This window comes from Phragmites australis, chromosome 3 (assembly GCF_958298935.1).
Source record: "Phragmites australis chromosome 3, lpPhrAust1.1, whole genome shotgun sequence".
Taxonomy (NCBI): Eukaryota; Viridiplantae; Streptophyta; class Magnoliopsida; order Poales; family Poaceae; genus Phragmites; species Phragmites australis.
Window position 1 is genome coordinate 41,096,588 of NC_084923.1, and position 19,290 is coordinate 41,115,877.

The window sequence follows — 19,290 nt, forward strand, 5'->3', positions numbered from 1 at the left end:
AAGAGAGTTGAGATAACATAATTAGCTCTTGTTTAATACTAGATAGTCTATAAAAAATGAGAAATAATATGTAAGCATTAAAAAGATAAAGATACAAATTTATAGATAATCCATTAAAGATATTATTTTTAATATAACTAGCAAAGTGACATACGTTAATAGTGTGGTTGGTCTCGCTGCAATATTTTGTTATGGTAATCTTCAATTAAAAATTAGTTTCTTTAGTATTTTATGATGTTAGTGTCATTTAGTTACAAAACACATAAAATTAAAAGAAGAAATAAAAATTATATTAGTAAAAAAGAAAATTATTTATGCTCTAAATTTATACATGAATCATATACATGTATTTGTTCAATTCGTATACATTTTGATCAATTGTCAAAATTACATGTCAGATGTAGGCAGCCCAACTAAAATCATAATAGAATTGCATTATCTGAGTGTTGTGCCTTACCTACTACATGCTTGATGTGACGACCTTAAAATATATGGTGCTTCTTAATTTATTATCTTAGTAAGAATTTTTTTAAAAATTATTATTTAGAATATATTAACTATTGATTAATTGTATTTTACATGGACTCTTTATTTGGTGTTTGACTTTTATAAAAAAAAATTATAAGACTATATTTGATATGAATCCTTATTTTATCTATTCTAACCCTAATTTTAATTATTATTTATTTTATTTTATTTAGACTCTTTATTTAGACATTTTGCTTCCCAAACCGCATGAACCGCTAATTTTCTATAATTTTTAATTTCAAATTTAGATATTTATTAATCATATTTGATATGGACCCTTTAGTTTCTAAATTTAGCTATTTATTAAGAGTAAATTTTGCAAAACTACATATACTTTGACAAAATTATCGCAAAACTACAAATTTAAGCAATAGTTTCACAAAACTACAGATTTAGTGCCAATTTTTTCGCAAAATTACACATCTTTGACAAAATTATCATAAAACTATAGTTTTAAACAATAATTTCACAAAACTACAGATTTAGTGCCGATTTTATCGCAAAACTACAGATTCTAGGGGAGTTGTTCACAGCCCCGTTACCATGACAACCGGTACCTGCTTGCAGTCTCACAACAGCTGTCAACTCATGAAACGGATCATCCAGGAGCTCATGAAGCTATGCAAAATTATCGCAAAAATCGTAAAAATTACATATTTAAGCAACAATTTCATAAAACTACAAATTTAGTGTCGATTTTATCATAAAACTATAAATTTTATTGCAGACCTATTAAATTGATGAATGGGTCTCGCTTGCAGTCACATCAACTCCTAGATAGTCTGTTTCATGAGTTGACAGGTGCTGTGAGATTACAAGTAGAGCCTGATCGTTATGGTAACGGGGCTGAGAACATATCCTTTAGATTCTGTAGTTTTGCAATAAAATTGGTACAATAGTTGTTCATAATAATAAGTTGTCTAGATTTTTTTTTCGATTAGCGTTGTAATTTTATGATCTTAAGAGTCTTTTTCTCCTCCAAATAATAATATATAGATGATATATCTTTATATATCTAGTTAAAAGAATATGTTCACTAGCGTGGGGACCGACACGGCCCGGCCGGTGCGGCTGATTGATTAACCCGAGCGCGTGGGCCGCGCTCCTGTCGCTGCTCGGTGGCTGGCGCGATGTTTTCTGGGAACCGGCGCATGTGGAGGGTTCGCGTGCGCGGCTGGCGATGGTGCGTATGCGTTCCTCGAACCTGGCAGCTAGCGCGACGAATATCTCGCGCTGCGGTTCGGGCTCGGCGACCTCCCTGCTGCCTTGTGTGCGCTACGTTTTCTTCTGACGCAGGAGAACATCATGGCATTTTTCTAGAGGGGCTCTGTCCGACCGGCCGACGGTTATCGTGTCGTTCTCGAGTTATCAATCGTACACGCGAGCTACCTCTCAATCATCCGATGGTCACTTCGAATATGATACTCGTCCACGCAGCCATGGACCAGCGATCACGAATCGGGTGCTCAATTCGCTCGTCATACATGAAAACTCTGTACTCAGCAGCCACCACGACACGTTTAGCCCGGTACTCACCACGACGAGCAACTCTCAAACAGCATGAAACTTGGCTGTTAACACTAGACATTCAAAGAGGCGTCTCAGGCGAATCAATGCAGTGCAGACACACGAAAAGCATCGATTTATCCGTAAACATGATATCCGTACAAAGCTGGCTCTGAATCCTCGCCAAAAAAAAGCAGCGCTGAATCATAGTCCCATTCGTACGACAGGTCTCTCGTCGCTGCAACATGTCTCTAAAACAAAAATGCCAATGGCGGCTACTACATATTCAGTACTGTTACAACAGGGGAAAAGATTTAAATGGAGGAAACCATGAAGATGGCGGGAAGAACAGAGCACAATGAAACCAACAGAGGCAGTAACGATGGGCTTCTTGAGGCGGCTGAACCAGCCGGATGAGTGCCTGAAGTTTCTGAACCAGTCTGAGGGCTACTGGCTTTTGAACCAGCCCCTGAAAGCATGTCCCTGAACCAGTAGGCCGAGTCCTTGGGGTACCGCTTGAGCGTCGTGAAGTCGACGTAGACGATGCCGAACTTGGACGTGTAGCCCGACAGCCACTCGAAGTTGTCGAGGAGAGACCACGCGAAGTAGGCGACCACGTTCGCGCCGTCGTCGATCCCTTTCTTAAGCTCGGTGAGGTAGTTCTTATAGAACTCGACCCTCACGGCGTCGTGGAGGAGCTCTTCGCGTGTGAGGTTCCCGGGTTGATCCATTCCTGGTATTCATGGCACAATGATTTGTAGATGCAATTCAATGAGCAGCAGAGCAGAGCATGTAATAATAAATCTTTTAGTGTACCATTTTCAGATATAATTATTGTCGGATTTTTGTACTTGTCCTTTAGGTAGTTCACAACCCCGTACATGCCCGTTGGGACGATGTAAAGCCAATTGGAATTCGCCTACAAAGGGCATTGCATGATCACAGATTATCATGTTAGTTTTGCACTTGCCAATCTTGTAACACCGATAGAATAAGTTAGGATTCAACATGGTAAGAGGAAGCAGCTTATACCAGTTGCCCAATTGGTACGCCATTTCGTTGAACTGCAAAATTCAAAAGGGAAAGAAGAAAGTGATGATATATTCAGTAACGGTAGTGATATATAAAAATCCATAACCATAAGTTGGTAACTCACAGTTGAATGAAACACCCCAATCGGCTCCGTAGCTTGTTGGTGCTTGCTGAGGTGACTGTTCGTCTGACATGTAGTAAGCAGTATACTGATTGATCCCAAAATAATCTGCTGAACCCTTGACTAGCTTAGCTTGTTCAGGTGTGAAACTTGGTAGCCGATCTTTCACAATGTCCTGCATTGTCTTTGGATATTGTCCATTTATTAATGGATCAAGAAACCTGAATTGTGATCGTTTGATTTTGTTAATATGGGTACTTGTGTTAACCGAAGATCTTGAGATTTTTGTCACAGATTGCCATTAAGATCTTACCAACCAACATGGAAGTCCCTGGCCCTTTGAGCTGCTGCTTGGTCTTCAGTTGAGTTGGTAAGAGGTTCATACCAATTGAAGTCTAAGACTATCCCGACCTTGCCTTTCTGACTTGCCTAGAGGGGAAATGAATTGTTTTCGATCAGCTAAATCACTTTTTTTTTTACCACTGACACAGTTAATGCCCTTGTTGTTGCTGCTAGATTGTAGGATCAATAATCGACCATAGCTGTAAGCCAGCAGATGGTGAAGAGGTAATGTTACAAATACCGATTTAAGGAGGTAAGCATCACGAACAATTAAAAACTAACGCTTGGTTGGGTTTAGTTTATGCAGACATGCTAATAATTCTGCTACTGACACTTTCGGTGTCAGTGCATCTGTTTCTATCTTTGTTGCAGATATGAAAATTATCCAGCTACTAACACAGAAAATGTCAGTGGAAGTGTTTCTATTTGTTTTTTCTTCGTCAGTAGAAAATACCTGGTACTTATTGCGGTATCTCGCAACTGCAGTAGCATGAGATAAGAGAATGTTGTGAGCAACAGTGTAGGGCTCTGTTGCTGAGTTCCCACCAGCAGCACATTTGGTGCACCGGTTAGGGGGGTTCGTCCCAGTATCATAGCCAAGTGCTGCTACTATCCTTGGCTCATTGAATGTGAACCAATTCTTGACTCGATCACCAAATGTCTTGAAACAGAAATCGGCATAGTCTGCAAATATGTCCCTGCAAAACATATTATAAAGAAAATTTGCCCACCATCAAATGTGCCTCGAGATTGATGCGAAGTTTCAAAATTCAAACCGCCATCCCATTTTATAATCATTGCAATAGGACAAGTGGCATTTCTTTAGTACAACTTCATATCTTTATCAACAATGAAGTCCTCTCGTTATATATATAAAATATAGGCAAGGTATTATGGTACAATAACAATATATATTTTATGAACATGTAGTAACAAGATAAGCATACTATTAATCTGACTTACACAATTTTCAGGCTTAGCCAGCCCTGATACTTTTTCTGAAGCGCCAGTGGAAGATCATAGTGGTTAAGGTTGGCATAAGGAGTAAGCCCTGCTCAGTTTTGACGGAAACATTCAGAGAGCAACGCACTTAAGTTCTCATAAATCTATGAAGGTTAAATTTATTTTTGTTTGAAGCCATACCTTGCTTAACCAAGTAGTCTATCAGATTGTTGTAATACGCTACACCATCTGCATTAACTTTTCCCTCACCATCTACATGAACCAAAATGCATCAATAGATCTAGTAACCAGCTCATCCAGGTAACCAGTTCAAGTAGATGCTATACTAGAGTCAAATCTATGTACCTGGGAAAATTCTGGACCAGGAGATTGAAAACCGATACGCATCAAAATTCAGGCTTTTCATGAGATCAACATCTTCCTGTACTAGCATAAGGACACCAAATATCAGACTGAAAAAAAGTTCAAAAGATTTCTTACTTGGTTGTTCAGCTTTCGTCTCAAAAAATATTTGAGTTCAGCTGGCATCCTCTATTTTGTCATGTTTGTTTATGTTCGAAGTGAGTATGTATAGCAACTACATATATGAAAGCATCATCATGTCCAGGAAAGTAAGTATTCTGATCCATCAATCAACTAGAAGAGTAAGCAATATTTATTTAAGGAAAAAAAGACTAAGCAATAAATTTTATGTACATGCAACCTAAATCGGTTTTAAGAGCAGGGGTGGGTTCCATTCCGTTGGCACGTACCTTGTAGCGATGATATTCATCGGTTGTGACATCGGCATTCGCATTGTCAGCAATGTTTCCTGTTCATTACGCATAAGACAAAGTTAGCATCCATGATTTTCGTAACTACGAGCTTGTAGATTCCATCCCACAGGCTCAGATTTGTTTCCAAGTGTTTCCATCCTTACTTCTATATGAGCCAAATGGCAATGCCCTTGCATCCGTCTTCGGTCATATTAGGAACACTGGCTACTGTATGTTGCTCAGATACACGCGAGAACCAACGTGCTTAGCAGTCAATGAAGGATCTGCTTTACTAACCAGTCCACTAGTCACTATTACTGGTGAGGCCTTACCTGGGGTGTGGACGAAGGGGTCCCAGATGCAGGGTCCGCGGCCGCCGGACGCCGCCATGCCCTCGACCTGGTACGCCGACGCCGCCGTCCCGAACACGAACTCCTTGGGGAACGCCGCCCGGCTCAGCCCGCTCGTGTCCGCCCCCATGGCACGGACGCGAAACCCATGGCCACCAAGCGGCACGAGGGCCAGGGCAAGTAGCAGCAGCTGCAGCCGGCGGCAATGCGCCGGCGGAGCCGCAGCCGCTCCCGCGGCGCCCATCAGAGCAGCTCAGCAGCTGGGTCGCGAGCGGCAGGGGAAGCTCAGCTCAGCTCAAGCGTCTCCTTGCTCTCACGGTCAGTCACTCTCGTCGGTGGAAGAAAAGCGAGCTTTCTGCCTTTCTGGCAGCGTGCGATTTGGATATCTACCGGTCTATACCAACCCCGGGCGGTCGGTGAGCTGATTCGCCGAGGCTGCTCTGCTCGGTTGCTCGGCGCGCTGATGATTGGTTGGAGCGGGAGGCGTGCGTCGCGAGGATCAACCATATTACTTTTGGTAAAGACTTCGTTGCAGATACATAGGAGTTTGCTCACACACCTGTAAACCTGTCCTAGCTGTCCGATCTAACTCCTATCCATCCCCTCCTATATCAATCCCCTCTTCATCACAGACTCATCCTTTCTCTGCAACAGATATTAACTCATCTTTTCCGTCTTCAATCCCCTCCTCTCTCTCTCTACAACAGATCAAAGAGTATAAAGCACACCGGCCATCCCCTCGGTATGGAGTAGCTGGATCTAGCCACCCTAGCAGTGCGGTGCTGCTTGAGCTCTCTCTTTCTCTCTCTCCAACAGATCTAGGCGCATGGGAGCTTATCGGCCATCCCCTGCATCCAGTTTGCTGGATCTCGCTGCTCTCATGCCTCAGTGCTACCTTGATGCTTCCACCATCTCGAGCGCGCCCTCGACTCGTCCTCTCTCTCCAACAGATTCAGACTCATAGGGGCTCACCAGCCATCCCACGCATCCAGTTCGTTGGATCCATCTGCTCTTGTGCCATGGTGCTGCCTCAGTGCTTCCATCGTCTCGCACGTGCGCCCCTAGGTGACCCCGCCATCACTTTCATGTGAGCGCTCGAGAGGCAGGAGGTGACTGCAAGCCCATCTGTAGTGGTTCACTCGTTGCCCATAGTGGACACAGGGAGACAGCTGGTGTCCGCCTTCACAGCCTCGGTGGTGCCAGTTGCAGAGGAGGTAACCCATGTCATCCTAGCGATCATGGTCTACGAGGCCCTGGCGCGAAAGCTGGAGGGGCTTCGTCGCTAGAGGTCATGGATCGAGTGGCCACTTCCTCGTCGATAGTGGCCACGCTCCTCCACATGCGCCTTGACCCTGGCGTGTGACCTCACGGCGCGATGACCTGATTCTCACACACGGGTGCATCTACCTATTAGATCGCCGACCAAATTGCTTTTTTCTTGCAGAGATGCAACAAATTGCTTATAATTTCTGATCGATTTGCCTTTTACATTTGAATGAATTTGTCTATACAGTGCTTCAAATATACCGAGCAAATACATTGAATTACTTTTCAATTTTGTTTTACAATTCGGTTGTTGGTGGCTAGGGCGCATCGGGAGGCACTCTAAGAGGAAGCTCAATTGTTGTTGCGGCCTACACGACAAGTGTTCCTGTGGATCGTCAAGCTTCAACAGTATCACCATTTTGTGGTGTGTAAGCGATCTACACGGTCCCGCATGTATCTTGGTGATGCAGATCGACCTGGGCTTAGATGGTGTCTGTTTGGAGCAGTAACCTCATCCTTGGTCACGAGTTCGCTAGACTTGCTTGTCGATTGAAACAAATTTGCACTTGGATTTGCTCCGTGAGTAGAAATAAATTTGCTTTATAATTTTATATAGATTTGCTTTTGTAAATTGGAACAAACTTGCTCTTTTTTGTTTGGATTTGCTTGTAAACTGAACAAATATACTTCTAAGTTTGTATATGAATTTTCTCTCTGAGTTAGCATGAATTTTGCTTGTAAATTAGAATAATTTTGCTCTCTGAATGTGTATGAATATGCTTGTAAACTAGAAAAAAACTTGCTTTCGGAGTTAGTACTGATTTGTTTGTAAAATTATCCAGATTTAATCTTTATGTCTTATGGATTTTGCTTTTATAAATAGTGACAATTTGCTCTATAAAATTATAGGGAAATAGAAATACTAACGTATTATAAAGTTGATGAAGACACCAAGAGAGGTAATGAAGCTAGTAGGGAACGCAAGATGTCTAATCTAGGTAGTTTGTCTAATGAGAAACACAACTAATTAAGTATACTTTCTAATTAGAGGTGTGCGGATAGTGAGCATTAGCATGCACGTGTATGTGTTAGCCTGATCTATTCCTTTTATTTTATTTTCTTTCTGATTTTTCTTCTCATTCTTATTTATTTTATTTTATCTCATCTTTAACAGTTTCTCTTCGAAAGAATTTGTAAAAGAAAAAAAGAGATAATTCTGTCAAAAAAAATGATCTTAAAAATATTTTCATAACAGAAATCGTAAAATAAAATTATTAGAACATTAAAGAAAACGAAAATCTCAACGTGAAAAATTCTGTGAAAAAAAAAACTCTTATGACGGCAGCTCAGCCCTGTCGGCGCGGCCGTGTCGCGTGGGTGTGATCTGGCTAGGTGGTCCGTGGATCCGCCAGCGCGGCAGCAGCAGACTTCGCGGCTATGCCATCGGCTCTGTGAGTTGTGATGCACGGTATTGTCGTACCGTACAGCTACAGCCTCAATCTTACCAGTCGTTACTAACTGAAGAGATGGATCGGTCCGTGCGTTGTGGTGCATTGAAGATTTGTATAGTGCTTCAGACCGTAGACGGAGCAACGCCGCGTGAGGAGCACGACCTGGCAGAGCTCTGGGTTTTAAGAATTTTTTAAGTTGATTATCTCTAGTTTTAAATATTTTTAGAACTAAATTTATTGATAGGTTAGGAATCTTTAGTTAAGATATTTTATTTTAAAAAATAAAAATAAATATTTAAATCATTTTATTTTATCCTATAAACTTCAAGTTCTACCAAACATGATCTAAGAAGAAGCAAAAATCATTTCATTTTTTTCCAGTAATAGCCAAAGCAAGACTCAACAAGTTGAGCAGATGTAAATAATACTTCATTCGATCATAAATATAAATCCATATAGACTTCTCCCAAATAAACTAAATATAAGTCCATCACAATTCTAATACATCTTTTTACTTTATTATTGTACTTTAATCAATACAGTAAATTTAACACTCATCTTAACTCTAACAATCTAACAATAATTGATAGAAAATGAGGTCTTTGTACTCTTCGTCCAGTGGCGGAGCTTGAAAAAAAAAGGAGACGGCCAATCAGATTAGGGGGCCAGATTAGAGACCTTAGCAATTTATTAATAACACTTAGTAGTAAATTTAAGTATTTCTTCAATAATTTTTCAAGGTTAGAGGGGTTATAGCCCACCTTAGCCCTCACTATCCTCCGCCACTGTCCCCATCTTAATTCTTATGTCTAAGTCCAAATAAACTTATATTTAGGATAAGAGAAAGTAGTTTACACCAATGCTAGCACAAACGACAAGCCTCGACTTCATCACGCCGGTGCTTGAATCTATTTAAACACCTGAACCACCTGTAGCACCTGTTTCTAGCTTTTCCCCTCTACAGAATGAGATTGGTAAACGCCTGAACCACCTGACAACTAGCAATACATGCAGACAAGGGATGCAAATCATCCTTATATATACACAGTACAGATACAGAGATCCATCAACATGAAGTGGAAGAAAAATAGTTAGCAAGTTTCAGACTGTCACCAATCTGCCATATATGTCAGCACTGAGATGATACGCTGAACCTGATGTTCGATTGTTCGTTATCTGCCAGCGGACAGCTCGACGGCGTTCTGGTTGTAGATGGAGTCCTCGCCCCAGTCGAACCGCTGCTGCATCCGCTCGTAGTCCTGCCTCCTCGTCACCTCGACCTGCTGCCACTCTTCCCACCGCTCGGCCAGGCCCTCGCCTTCGAGCATCCGGACGACCTCGGACATGGACGGGCGATCCTCGGGCGAGGCCTGGGTGCAGAGCAGCGCAATCTGGATCATCATCTCAACCTCCTGGTTGTTGTAATTACTGTTCAAGTTCCGGTCAACGATGGCGTCGAGATGCCCTTCTCTTTGCAGCTTCTTGACCTGCACATTTGTAGCAAAACCGTTAGTGTACTGCCAAGAAAAATGTCATGTGTTGCGTGCACTTTCATCGAAACAGTGAAATCAAGTCCTGGGTTTATCATGAAGCTCTTCATAGAAAAAATTAACTTCAAATAGCATATTAAATCAATCACTTATAGAAGAGTTAAATGGGCTCACATGGTCAAGTAACAACACATCGTCTTCTTCCTCCAAGCGTGAAAAGTCGATGGCGCGCTGTCCTGTGACTAGTTCAAGAAGCATTATGCCATAACCAAAAACATCGGTTCTCTCAGACGACTTTCCTGTGGACAGATATTCAGGTGCAATGTGACCCATAGTTCCACGGACTTGAGTAGTCACAGATGTCTTCTGTACATCCACCAGCTTGGCCAAGCCAAAATCACCAACAACGGGTTCAAAATCTTCATCAAGCAAGACGTTGGCAGCCTTGACGTCACGATGTATAATCTTAGGATTGCAGTGCTCGTGCAGATACTCCAATCCACGTGCTGTGCCTATAGCCACTCGCTTCCTTGCAGACCAATCTAGTATTGGTTCCCCAGTTTTAAATTCTGAATCATTCGATACAATGAGCACATGTTAGACAAGAATACATATTACTGAAAAAATATTACTATGGAAGGGAAATAGCAAAGTGGCAAAAGTTTTCCACTCACTGGATGCATAGAGTCAATATATATCGATGCAACTAGCTATCTACACATGATATCATGACATATCTAGGATGTTAGAGATAGCAAACTGACTATGACCTGTCCAGTCAGCAAAAAGAAACAGTTCTTGTACTGACAAACAGTTAATAAGCACATATCCTCAGCGAAAGAAGCAAACCTATGCATCCTATACTGTCAATGATCATTTAATGAACACCGAAAAATGGATTTTACAGACCAGCTGACCGACCCTTCAACACTTCACTAGGTGATAATCTCAAACATCATTTGGCATAACAAATTGGTGTATCAATTCTGTACGCTGGATTTATTTCACCTACTTAGTAAATTTTAGATCATTCTAACACTAAATTAAAAATCAGTTTTGCATGGACTACATCTTATGTTGGTCCAGGAAACTGAGCATATGAATGTATATTTCAACAAGGAGCTACCAAAAGGCACGACAGAAGCTACAAGGCTAATGCATTAGTTGCATAATCTATAAGCATATTCATGGTCTGAGGAACTTCATAGAGTAACACCAATGTAGAATTGTACGCAACGAAACAAGATTTATTGGTTAAGAAAGCAAGTACCTCGTAGACGGTAGGCCACACTAAGATTCTGCATGAAAGGATAAACAAGTAGACGCTCTGTTTGTGTCGTACAGAATCCAATCAATCTCAAAAGATTCCGGTGAACTGCAACACTAATCAGCTCAACTTCACGCAAGAAGGCAGCCTCCCCACCAGGGCTTTCATAATCAGTCAACCGTTTTACAGCAATCTTAGTGCCATCTGGAAGCGCTCCTTTATATACTTTCCCAAAACCCCCTTGTCCAAGAACATTTTTCTCATTGAAATTATCTGTTGCAAGTTGTAATTCTCTCCATGCAAATCTTTTCAACTGGCCGAATGCAATTCTTTGATCATCATCACCTGAGACCATAAATTATCAGTCAGTTAGTTAAATGCAAATGCATCCCACTTGTGCTTTAAATTCTAAGATTGACATGGTGTCTCATAAACACAGCTACATATGCTGTTATGAAACAATTACTCAAGGCGCTAAACATTAAGAGATTGTGTATATCGCTAGCTAATTTTTTTCACTGTGCCAACATCAGTATCAAACTGGTGCAGTAAGCAGAATATGCCAGTCAAAAGAGGCTTGTTAGTGTTAGGAATAGCAACTTATATTTCCTAGAGGCTATAGGTCAGTATATATATGTGTACAGGTGGCAATATACAAGGAACTTCTTATAAGATAGGGATATTACACAGAAGACAATATATATCTAACACCCCCCCCCCCCCTCTAACTCATGGGTGATCAACCACATTGAGTTTGGAGAGTTAGAATCTGTGTTGAGCTATACTCTGAGACTTCATGAATAAATCAACCAACTAAAGCTCTGCAGGAACATAGTGAAAAACAATAACCTCACCTTAGAGATTTGTCCGTGTATAAAAAACATCAACACCAATATGCTTGGTGAGCTCATGTTTCATCGGATCTCGAGCGATACTAATAGCACATGTATTGTCGGAGTAAAGATGAGTATATACGGGAGATAAAACACCAAAATCCTTAAGTAACCACCATAACCAATTGAGCTCTATTGTCAACAATGTCATGGCTCGCAACCCAGCCTTTGCACTGGAACGAGAAACTACGGTCTGCTTTTTAGTCTACCAAGCAATGAAAGAACCACTAAGGAAAACACAATAGCCAAAAAGAGATCGACGATCAGAAGAATCACTATCCCAAGTAGTGTCAAAATAAGCACGAAGCTGTAAAGATCTGGAACGTGAAAATAAGAGATGGTCCCATGAAGATGACGCAAAACACGGAGAAGATGACTTTAGTAGAGTTGAGTGGGAACAGAAACAAACTGACCGAGAATGTGCACTGCATGAGAAATGTCAGGATGAGTGAAACCAAGGTAAACAAGACTCCCAACAAGATGACGATAGCGAGTAGGATTTGCAAAAGGCTCACCATCGGTGGACCGAAGATGAAGGTTAAGCTCTATAGGAGTCTCAACAGTGTACTCATCAGTGAGAAAAGCATGATCAAGGAGATCCTCAATATATTTCTCTTGGGACAGAAAGAGCCTTAGATGTAGAAGAAATCTCAATCTCAAGAAAGTAATGAACAGGACCCAGATCGAACATAAGAAACTATTTATTGAGACGAGCCTTGACAAAAGCAATATACTGACAATCATCTCCTGTAATGATCATGTCATCAATATACAGAAGAAGAAGAGTCCAACAACAAGATAAAGTGTGAACGAAGAGCGCAGGATCATGAGCAATAACAGAAAAACAAGTAGCAATGATGATAGAAGAAAGTGCTCAAACCAGCAGGATTAAAAGGTCGAATCGAATGACGATCATGAAGGGAATAGCAAGGAGAAGATAGAGGAACTAAATCGGCGGAAGGAGACGGCTCATCAAAAAGAAGCACAGCAGGAGGTGAGACTGCATGGAAATGGCGAGTGTAGTGGAAAGGAAAAGGCTCAACAATAGCAGACGGGGGTGGAGCTTGTGAAGTGGGGGCCAAAAGCGTGGAAGGCACAACAGGACAGGGCGTTAATGGTGCTCAGGAAATAGAAGAAGAAACAATTATAGGTGTGGTAGGAAAAGTAAGAAAAGATAGTGGCTCAACTAAGGAGGCTGAAGAAGTGGAAGGAGAGGTACGAGGATAGAAAAGACAAGACTCATCAAAAATGACATCACGAGAAATACACATTCGGCAGGCAATAGGGTCCTAACACCGATAACCCTTATGCTCAGCATTGTAGCCAAGAAAGACGCACTCAACAGATTGAGCAGTTAGTTTAGTATGTTCATGGAGGGTGAGAAAAACGTAACAAACACAACCAAAAAGACAAAGACAACAATAATCAGAAAGATGCCCACATAGACGCTCAAAAAGAATGTCACCCTTGAGAGCAGAAGAGAGTTGTATGTTGACCAAGTAGGTGGCAATGGAGACCCCCTCAACCCAAAAATGAGGTGGAACAGAAGAGACAATCATTATCGCACGAGCTATCTCAAGGAGATGACGATGCTTGCGCTCAGCAACGTCATTCTGAGCATGAGCACGAAGACAAAAGAACTGAGACAACGTACCATGCTCAGCAAGAAAGGAACGAAGATACCTAGAAATAAATTCGCCAGCAGAATCAGCTCGAAAAACACGAATGAGAATATCAAACTAAGTGCAAATCATAGTGTCAAAGCACTTATATATAGATAACACCTCGCTATAAGAAGACATAAAATAAATCCAAGTGTGACGAGAGAAATCATCTATAAAGATAATATAATAGCTATGACCCCTTTTGAAACGAATGGAGCCGGATCCTAAACATCAAAGTGAGCAAGATCAAAAGGTCGTTGAGACACTGACTCACTATAAGGATAAGGAAACTGAATATGTTTTCCAAGCTTACAACACTGATAATCTAAAGACACGTTTCCTAAGATACACCCTAGAAAACCACAACGAACTAATGAAGACAGACGCGACCCACAGACACGACCAAAACAACGATGCCACTATTGGAAGGAGTCAGTAGTCGAGGAAGAAGAAAGACCGACGGCGGTAGCAGAAGGAAGATGAAACCAGTTAAGTTCCCATAGACACTAGGAATCATGGCACCGAAAGCTAGTACCAAACAGAGCACCCACACGACGATCTTGAACACATAAAAAATCAGAATCTAAAATAATGCGACAACCATGATCAACAAGCTGACCAACAGATATGAGCACGTAGATCCAAACAACACTGACAGGAGCGGCAACCAGGAACACAAGGAGAGTCCAACTGACACCACACTGCCGACATCTAAGCATAAAACACATCAACAATCGCATCATCCTGTTGAAGAGGCTGCTTCTGGCGAACAACAGAGAAGTAGAGAGCATCCCCAGAAGGCTCATAGTTCTGACGAAGACGAATCCACATCTGAAAGGCAGTAGAGAACTAAACAATCTCAGAAGAAAATCGTGGCTCAACACTAGCAACCATACTAGAAGTTGCACGAGCATCATCATCCATCCACTTAGCACAATGAGACAACTGATCTCTATACAGCTCCAAGGCATCTTGATAGGCGGAGACAGCTTTATCATAAGCAGCAGTGGTGGCTTCAGTTGATGCTTTGTCTCCTTTGTCGGCAGAAGGCTACACATGCTTCGTCTGAGGAACAGGGAAAGGCAAACAAGGAATGTCGCCAGAAGGAACACCCTAAAGGCAAAGCCCACGCATGTGAATGAACATATGCTGCACAAAATCCTGATAGTTGGCACCATCAAAGATCACCGCGCACCGAGGAACCGAAACGGTGCCTGACGACATCATGTAGAAGGGACAAACGATGGCGAGAGCGTAAAGAAGTAGCGGCGGGCGACGACGAGAGTGCAAAAGAGTAGTGGCAACTGCTGCAATTTTTTTACAGCGACGGTGCCTTGGCATTCAAAGCATGCACACGCGAAGACGGTTGGCGGCACGCGAAGAGCGGCGGCTGGCGGGGTCCCGGTGCGCCCGCACGAGCACACGGCGAGATCCGGCAGCGCGTAGCGAGTTGGAGTCCGGCAGCTACGATTTGGATCTAAGCCGGCGACAATTTGGAGGCAGTCAGCAGATCCTCTATGTCAATTTGTGCTTGGGTCAGCGTGCCAGATCAGACGCGGCTCGGGCAAGCTGAGTGGTAGCGCGAATCGAAGAACAATTCAACAAACACGAGCGTGAATCAGCGCGATGCGAGCCAGCGGCGGCGACGGGAGAGGTGGCGCACTAGAGGTCAGAATTGATGAGGGAAGAGGCAGATCCGACGGGGGCTAGCCGGATCCGATCGAGGAGGAGCCAGATCCGGCCAGGAATGGATACGAGACTAGATCAGGACAAGTGGATGCGTCAAAAAAAAAACTAGCTCTAATACCATGTTAGAAATAGCAATTTGTATTCCCTAGAGCCTATAGACCGGTATATATATGTATATGTATATATATGTGTATATATATATGTGTGTGTGTGTATAGGGCAATATGCAAAGAACCCCTTATAAGACAGGGATATTACACTGAAGGAAATATATATCTAACAGTTAGCATACATAAACCAGTACAGGAAACCCTAGTTTGCAGTATATCTACCTAAGGCCCCTATTAAAAAGAAGAAAAAACTGTCAGTTCAGGAAACCATATGCCTGGTTGAACTTATTGGTCTACAGTTTAATGCATGATGAAATCATGATAGTGATTATATCTTTTTCATTTTAAGAAAATACAATGAACAGGACTTAAAACCTTTAGCTGCAGTAAGGTGACTACCTGATACATCCACAAAAACTTCACGTAGATGGCTTTTTCTCCTTCCATTACAGATAATAAATAGAGCCCCTAGGAAGAGTAGCCCCATCACTCCACCAACTGTTCCAAGGACGATGCCTATTTTTGAACCACGAGATGAACCTATCAAAAAGTGAAAAGATTATCAGATGCCCGAAATTATTTGATAGACGTCAAGGGTCTGTACTATGTGCTATTTGATAAATATACAATAAAGAACAGAAAAGTATGGCTTGTTACCTTGGTAAGACACATTTGAGGCACAAGGATTGAGGAAATTTGCTCCACAGTTCAAGTTATTACCTGAAAAACTGTGAAGGAGATGAACTTTTGTTAGACCTCCAAATTAGCAAACATGAAAATAAATGTTACAGTGATCGCACAGTACTTGTAACGTGCAACTTGAAACAGTTGAGCAGGTATTTGATCAGAGAGGTTATTGTAAGCTAGCCGACTGCATCATAAAAAAAGTTAGTCAGTGTATGACAAGAATGCATATATATCCTCTTGTGAGCAAAAATCACTAATATTAGTATTAATCCTTACATGTCTGTCAAGCCTGGGATGCCTCCTAAGGTTTCAGGAATAGATCCATTGAGATTGTTTTGACTCAGTATCCTTATTAAGAAAAGGAAAGGGAAAACGGAAACGTCAAATCATTGAATATTCATAAAACAAATGGATAAGGGTCCCAGTACATACAGAAGCTGCAGCTTCGAAAGCTGGCCAAGGGAAGCTGGTATTGCCCCAACTAATAGGTTGTCTTCCAAATCTAAGCTTGTCAAACGAGAGAGGTTGCCAAACTGCACTGGTATGACACCGGTGATCTTGTTACCAGGCAAGGACCTGTAATATCATACACTACAGTGATTAACAAAAGCTGAAGCGACATAATAACACAACCATTACTTCATCTAGCAAGCAAAAAAAGCAAACAGTCAGGATTTGTCGCAGACTAATCAGTTACAGAATCCTAAGATACAGGAGCACTATCAATCTAGAAGAGTGCACTTACAGAACATTCAAATACTCAAGCTCTCCGATTCTTGGTGACAGAACTCCAGTAAATCCCATAGAAGCCAATGTTCTGCAAGTGGGCATCAGATAAGGTAAACTCATAACAAACTGGATGTCCTATTAAGGAACGTGTAAAACAAGGTCAAGAGAACCGTGTAGTGGCTTACCAAATACTACAGATGGGGAAAAAAAAGTAAGGTAAACATGCTTTTACCATTGTCCTATTAAGGAATGATGAGTTTCGCACATAAGTGCATTGCAGAGAGCATGTGCATGTGCATGTGCATCAAAATTAATAACTACATGCTCAAGAAAATGCCTCTCAAATGATACTTGTGTCAGAAACCTTTAGAGCCCATTGTAATGAACGTAGAATGTAAATGGAGATCAATCACAGCTCCTAGCTAAATGATCTACAGGTAACTAATAGCAGTAAACAAACAAAAAAATGAGGGTGACGAGAAACATGGACAGCTTCAACTTACACTTGCACAACATTGTTGTTAGTATCACAAATAACAGAATTCCAAGTGCAGGGGTTAACTTGATTTTGGTTCCAATCAGCAAGCTGATTGCTAGTAGCATTTAGTTTCAGCTTCATATCGTACAGCGCATCACCTAAGTAAACAAAAGACAATTCTTTGTTATTCATGAAAGGCTTGCAAATTATGCTGTGGTTGTAAAAGTGAACTAAAGATGTGAAGTACATAAATAAATAGGCATGTAAGTAAACCTTGTCGATCAGATGCTGAAAACGGGAGCAGAGATGCTATAATTAGGACGATGCTTAGCAGCTCCATCTTTCTCCTATTACTACTGTAGCATCAAAGGAATCCAAAATTTGCCTGATGAGAAAACACACGCAAACTGATCATGGTAGTACCAACCCCAGGATTCCCTGGCTGACCCTGTTAACAAACTAGTCAGTTCATAGTGGAGCACACAATAAAAGAAGAAAGAAGGCATGGATATTTCAAGTGGTCAAGTAAAATTTACAAATATCATCAGAACAGAAAGAGGGCTTGGTACAAGATAGACTAGTAGAATTTGTTGTGTACTTGTTTGAAAGACTTTACATTTCGTATCCATATAGGAGTAGCATCTCATGGAGTCACCAGAAGGTTCAATTAGTTGTGCTAAAATAAAATTACTTTCCTGAACTCAGACTAGAGCACATTTGTTTCACAAATAAGCAGAGAAAGATACTTGAATGGAGTAACCGCGGTTATCGTTCCGAAATACTGCAGGACATAAGCACATAGTTCCATTCTAGGTAGGGGTGGGACATGACCCCCCCCCCCCCCAAGATGGTATGGAAATTTGGATATACACACATACAGCCCCTGAACTTCCAATTTCCGAACCATAAAAAACCCCAATTTCTATTACCATGAAGCAATAACTTTAGCGAGACTCGAATTTATTTCGGGAGCTAATTACCATGATCGAATTACAGACTTAACAGAACGAAACTGATTCCAGAGTTTAGCAGAAAACTGCTTCCCAGCGATAGCATCATAGAATTTGAGTCGATCAAGCTCTAATTTGAGTGGGAACAGGGAACAAGGTTAAGATTTTAGTACCAAATCTGGTTTTTTTTACTGGTTAGTTCCAGAGCCCCGAGACAACAGAGAGAGAGAGAGAGAGAGAGAGAGAGAGAGAGAGAGAGAGACGCACCGAGCACCAGCCTCCGGCTCGCCGCCGCGCTTCAGAATTCGCAGCCTCACGCCGCCTCCCCCATCTGCCTCGCCGCCGCCCGTGTGAAGGCGTAGGTGGAGTGGTGGACTCGGCTAGTTGACTACACCGACCCGGGGGCGCCGAAACTGACCGCTGCTGCTGTTCCAAAACGGAAACCCATTTCTTTTTGGCGCACGCGCGAGTCGGTTGGTAGTCCAGTAATTGGTGGGTGGGTGGATCTTACGAACCTCGCTTTTTCTTGGCTTCGGATAAGATGGTGGAATTGGAAGACTTTGGCGGATGCTGCTGCGAGATGGAGCAGTAACTTTTTCTCGACCAAATTAGACTTTCTGTGCCCATCCGGCTTTGCAGATTCGCAGAACGGACGAGATTCATCAGCACCTCGCTGCCCTGTCTGCACTGTGCAGGGACGTCCCTTTCGAGTTGGGTTGGGCGCATACTTTTTGTCTTGGTCTGTGTCTGTGCCCTGTTTTGTGCTGTCCGGTGGGGCCCCTTCGAAAATGTTGTTGTGCTTGTACCTAATCCGTTTTCCCCCAAGGTGGAAACACGGTGCATTTAACTAGGGGAAAACGGCTCCGAATGTGTGGGAATAAGGTTTATTGTATTTGAAATATTTTTTAAAAAAAACGAATTCGAATACGGATAGTTCAGATACGAATATGATCACGGATAATATCATAAACGAATACAAAAGTAATATGAATTGAAAACAAATACAGTTGTCAAATATT

The 19,290-nt window shown here is 41.9% G+C and overlaps 2 protein-coding genes across 3 annotated transcripts; both read right to left on the reverse strand.

The window, feature by feature from the left end:
• Positions 1-2,147: 2,147 nt before the first annotated feature.
• LOC133913116 (beta-glucosidase 8-like) lies at positions 2,148-6,092 on the reverse strand. Its single transcript, XM_062356169.1, has 11 exons — positions 5,580-6,092; positions 5,245-5,303; positions 4,838-4,913; positions 4,673-4,744; positions 4,493-4,580; positions 3,984-4,227; positions 3,501-3,616; positions 3,191-3,408; positions 3,067-3,098; positions 2,851-2,953; positions 2,148-2,767 (listed from the first exon to the last, which is right to left on the reverse strand). Exons 1-11 carry the CDS (start codon positions 5,839-5,841, stop codon positions 2,349-2,351), a joined length of 1,689 nt encoding a protein of 562 aa, XP_062212153.1. The 5' UTR covers positions 5,842-6,092; the 3' UTR covers positions 2,148-2,348.
• A 3,231-nt stretch (positions 6,093-9,323) lies between these two features.
• Positions 9,324-18,891, reverse strand: LOC133913115 (LRR receptor kinase SERK2-like). 2 transcript variants are annotated; one of them, XM_062356168.1, is made up of 12 exons: positions 18,539-18,891; positions 17,595-17,706; positions 17,347-17,479; positions 16,860-16,931; positions 16,547-16,690; positions 16,391-16,462; positions 16,233-16,298; positions 16,085-16,155; positions 15,827-15,967; positions 11,075-11,416; positions 9,979-10,373; positions 9,324-9,801 (listed from the first exon to the last, which is right to left on the reverse strand). In XM_062356168.1, exons 2-12 carry the CDS (start codon positions 17,659-17,661, stop codon positions 9,487-9,489), a joined length of 1,818 nt encoding a protein of 605 aa, XP_062212152.1. In that variant the 5' UTR covers positions 17,662-17,706; positions 18,539-18,891; the 3' UTR covers positions 9,324-9,486. The 2 variants fall into 2 exon arrangements, with proteins under 2 accessions (XP_062212152.1, XP_062212151.1); XM_062356167.1 differs by having other exon boundaries at positions 17,595-17,769.
• Positions 18,892-19,290: the final 399 nt, after the last annotated feature.

Excerpts from the sequence above, each read along its gene's own strand:
- LOC133913115 (XM_062356168.1), bottom strand. The coding sequence starts at position 17,661 with ATGGAGCTGCTAAGCATCGTCCTAATTATAGCATCTCTGCTCCCGTTT. Across the intron at positions 16,691-16,859 it reads CTTGAGTATTTGAATGTTCT|GTCCTTGCCTGGTAACAAGA; the intron begins GTAAGTGCACTC and ends ATGATATTACAG. Across the intron at positions 16,463-16,546 it reads CTTTCGAAGCTGCAGCTTCT|GATACTGAGTCAAAACAATC; the intron begins GTATGTACTGGG and ends TTTCTTAATAAG.
- LOC133913116 (XM_062356169.1), bottom strand. The coding sequence starts at position 5,841 with ATGGGCGCCGCGGGAGCGGCTGCGGCTCCGCCGGCGCATTGCCGCCGG. Across the intron at positions 4,914-5,244 it reads ATGAATATCATCGCTACAAG|GAAGATGTTGATCTCATGAA; the intron begins GTACGTGCCAAC and ends ATGCTAGTACAG. Across the intron at positions 2,768-2,850 it reads AATAATTATATCTGAAAATG|GAATGGATCAACCCGGGAAC; the intron begins GTACACTAAAAG and ends CATGAATACCAG.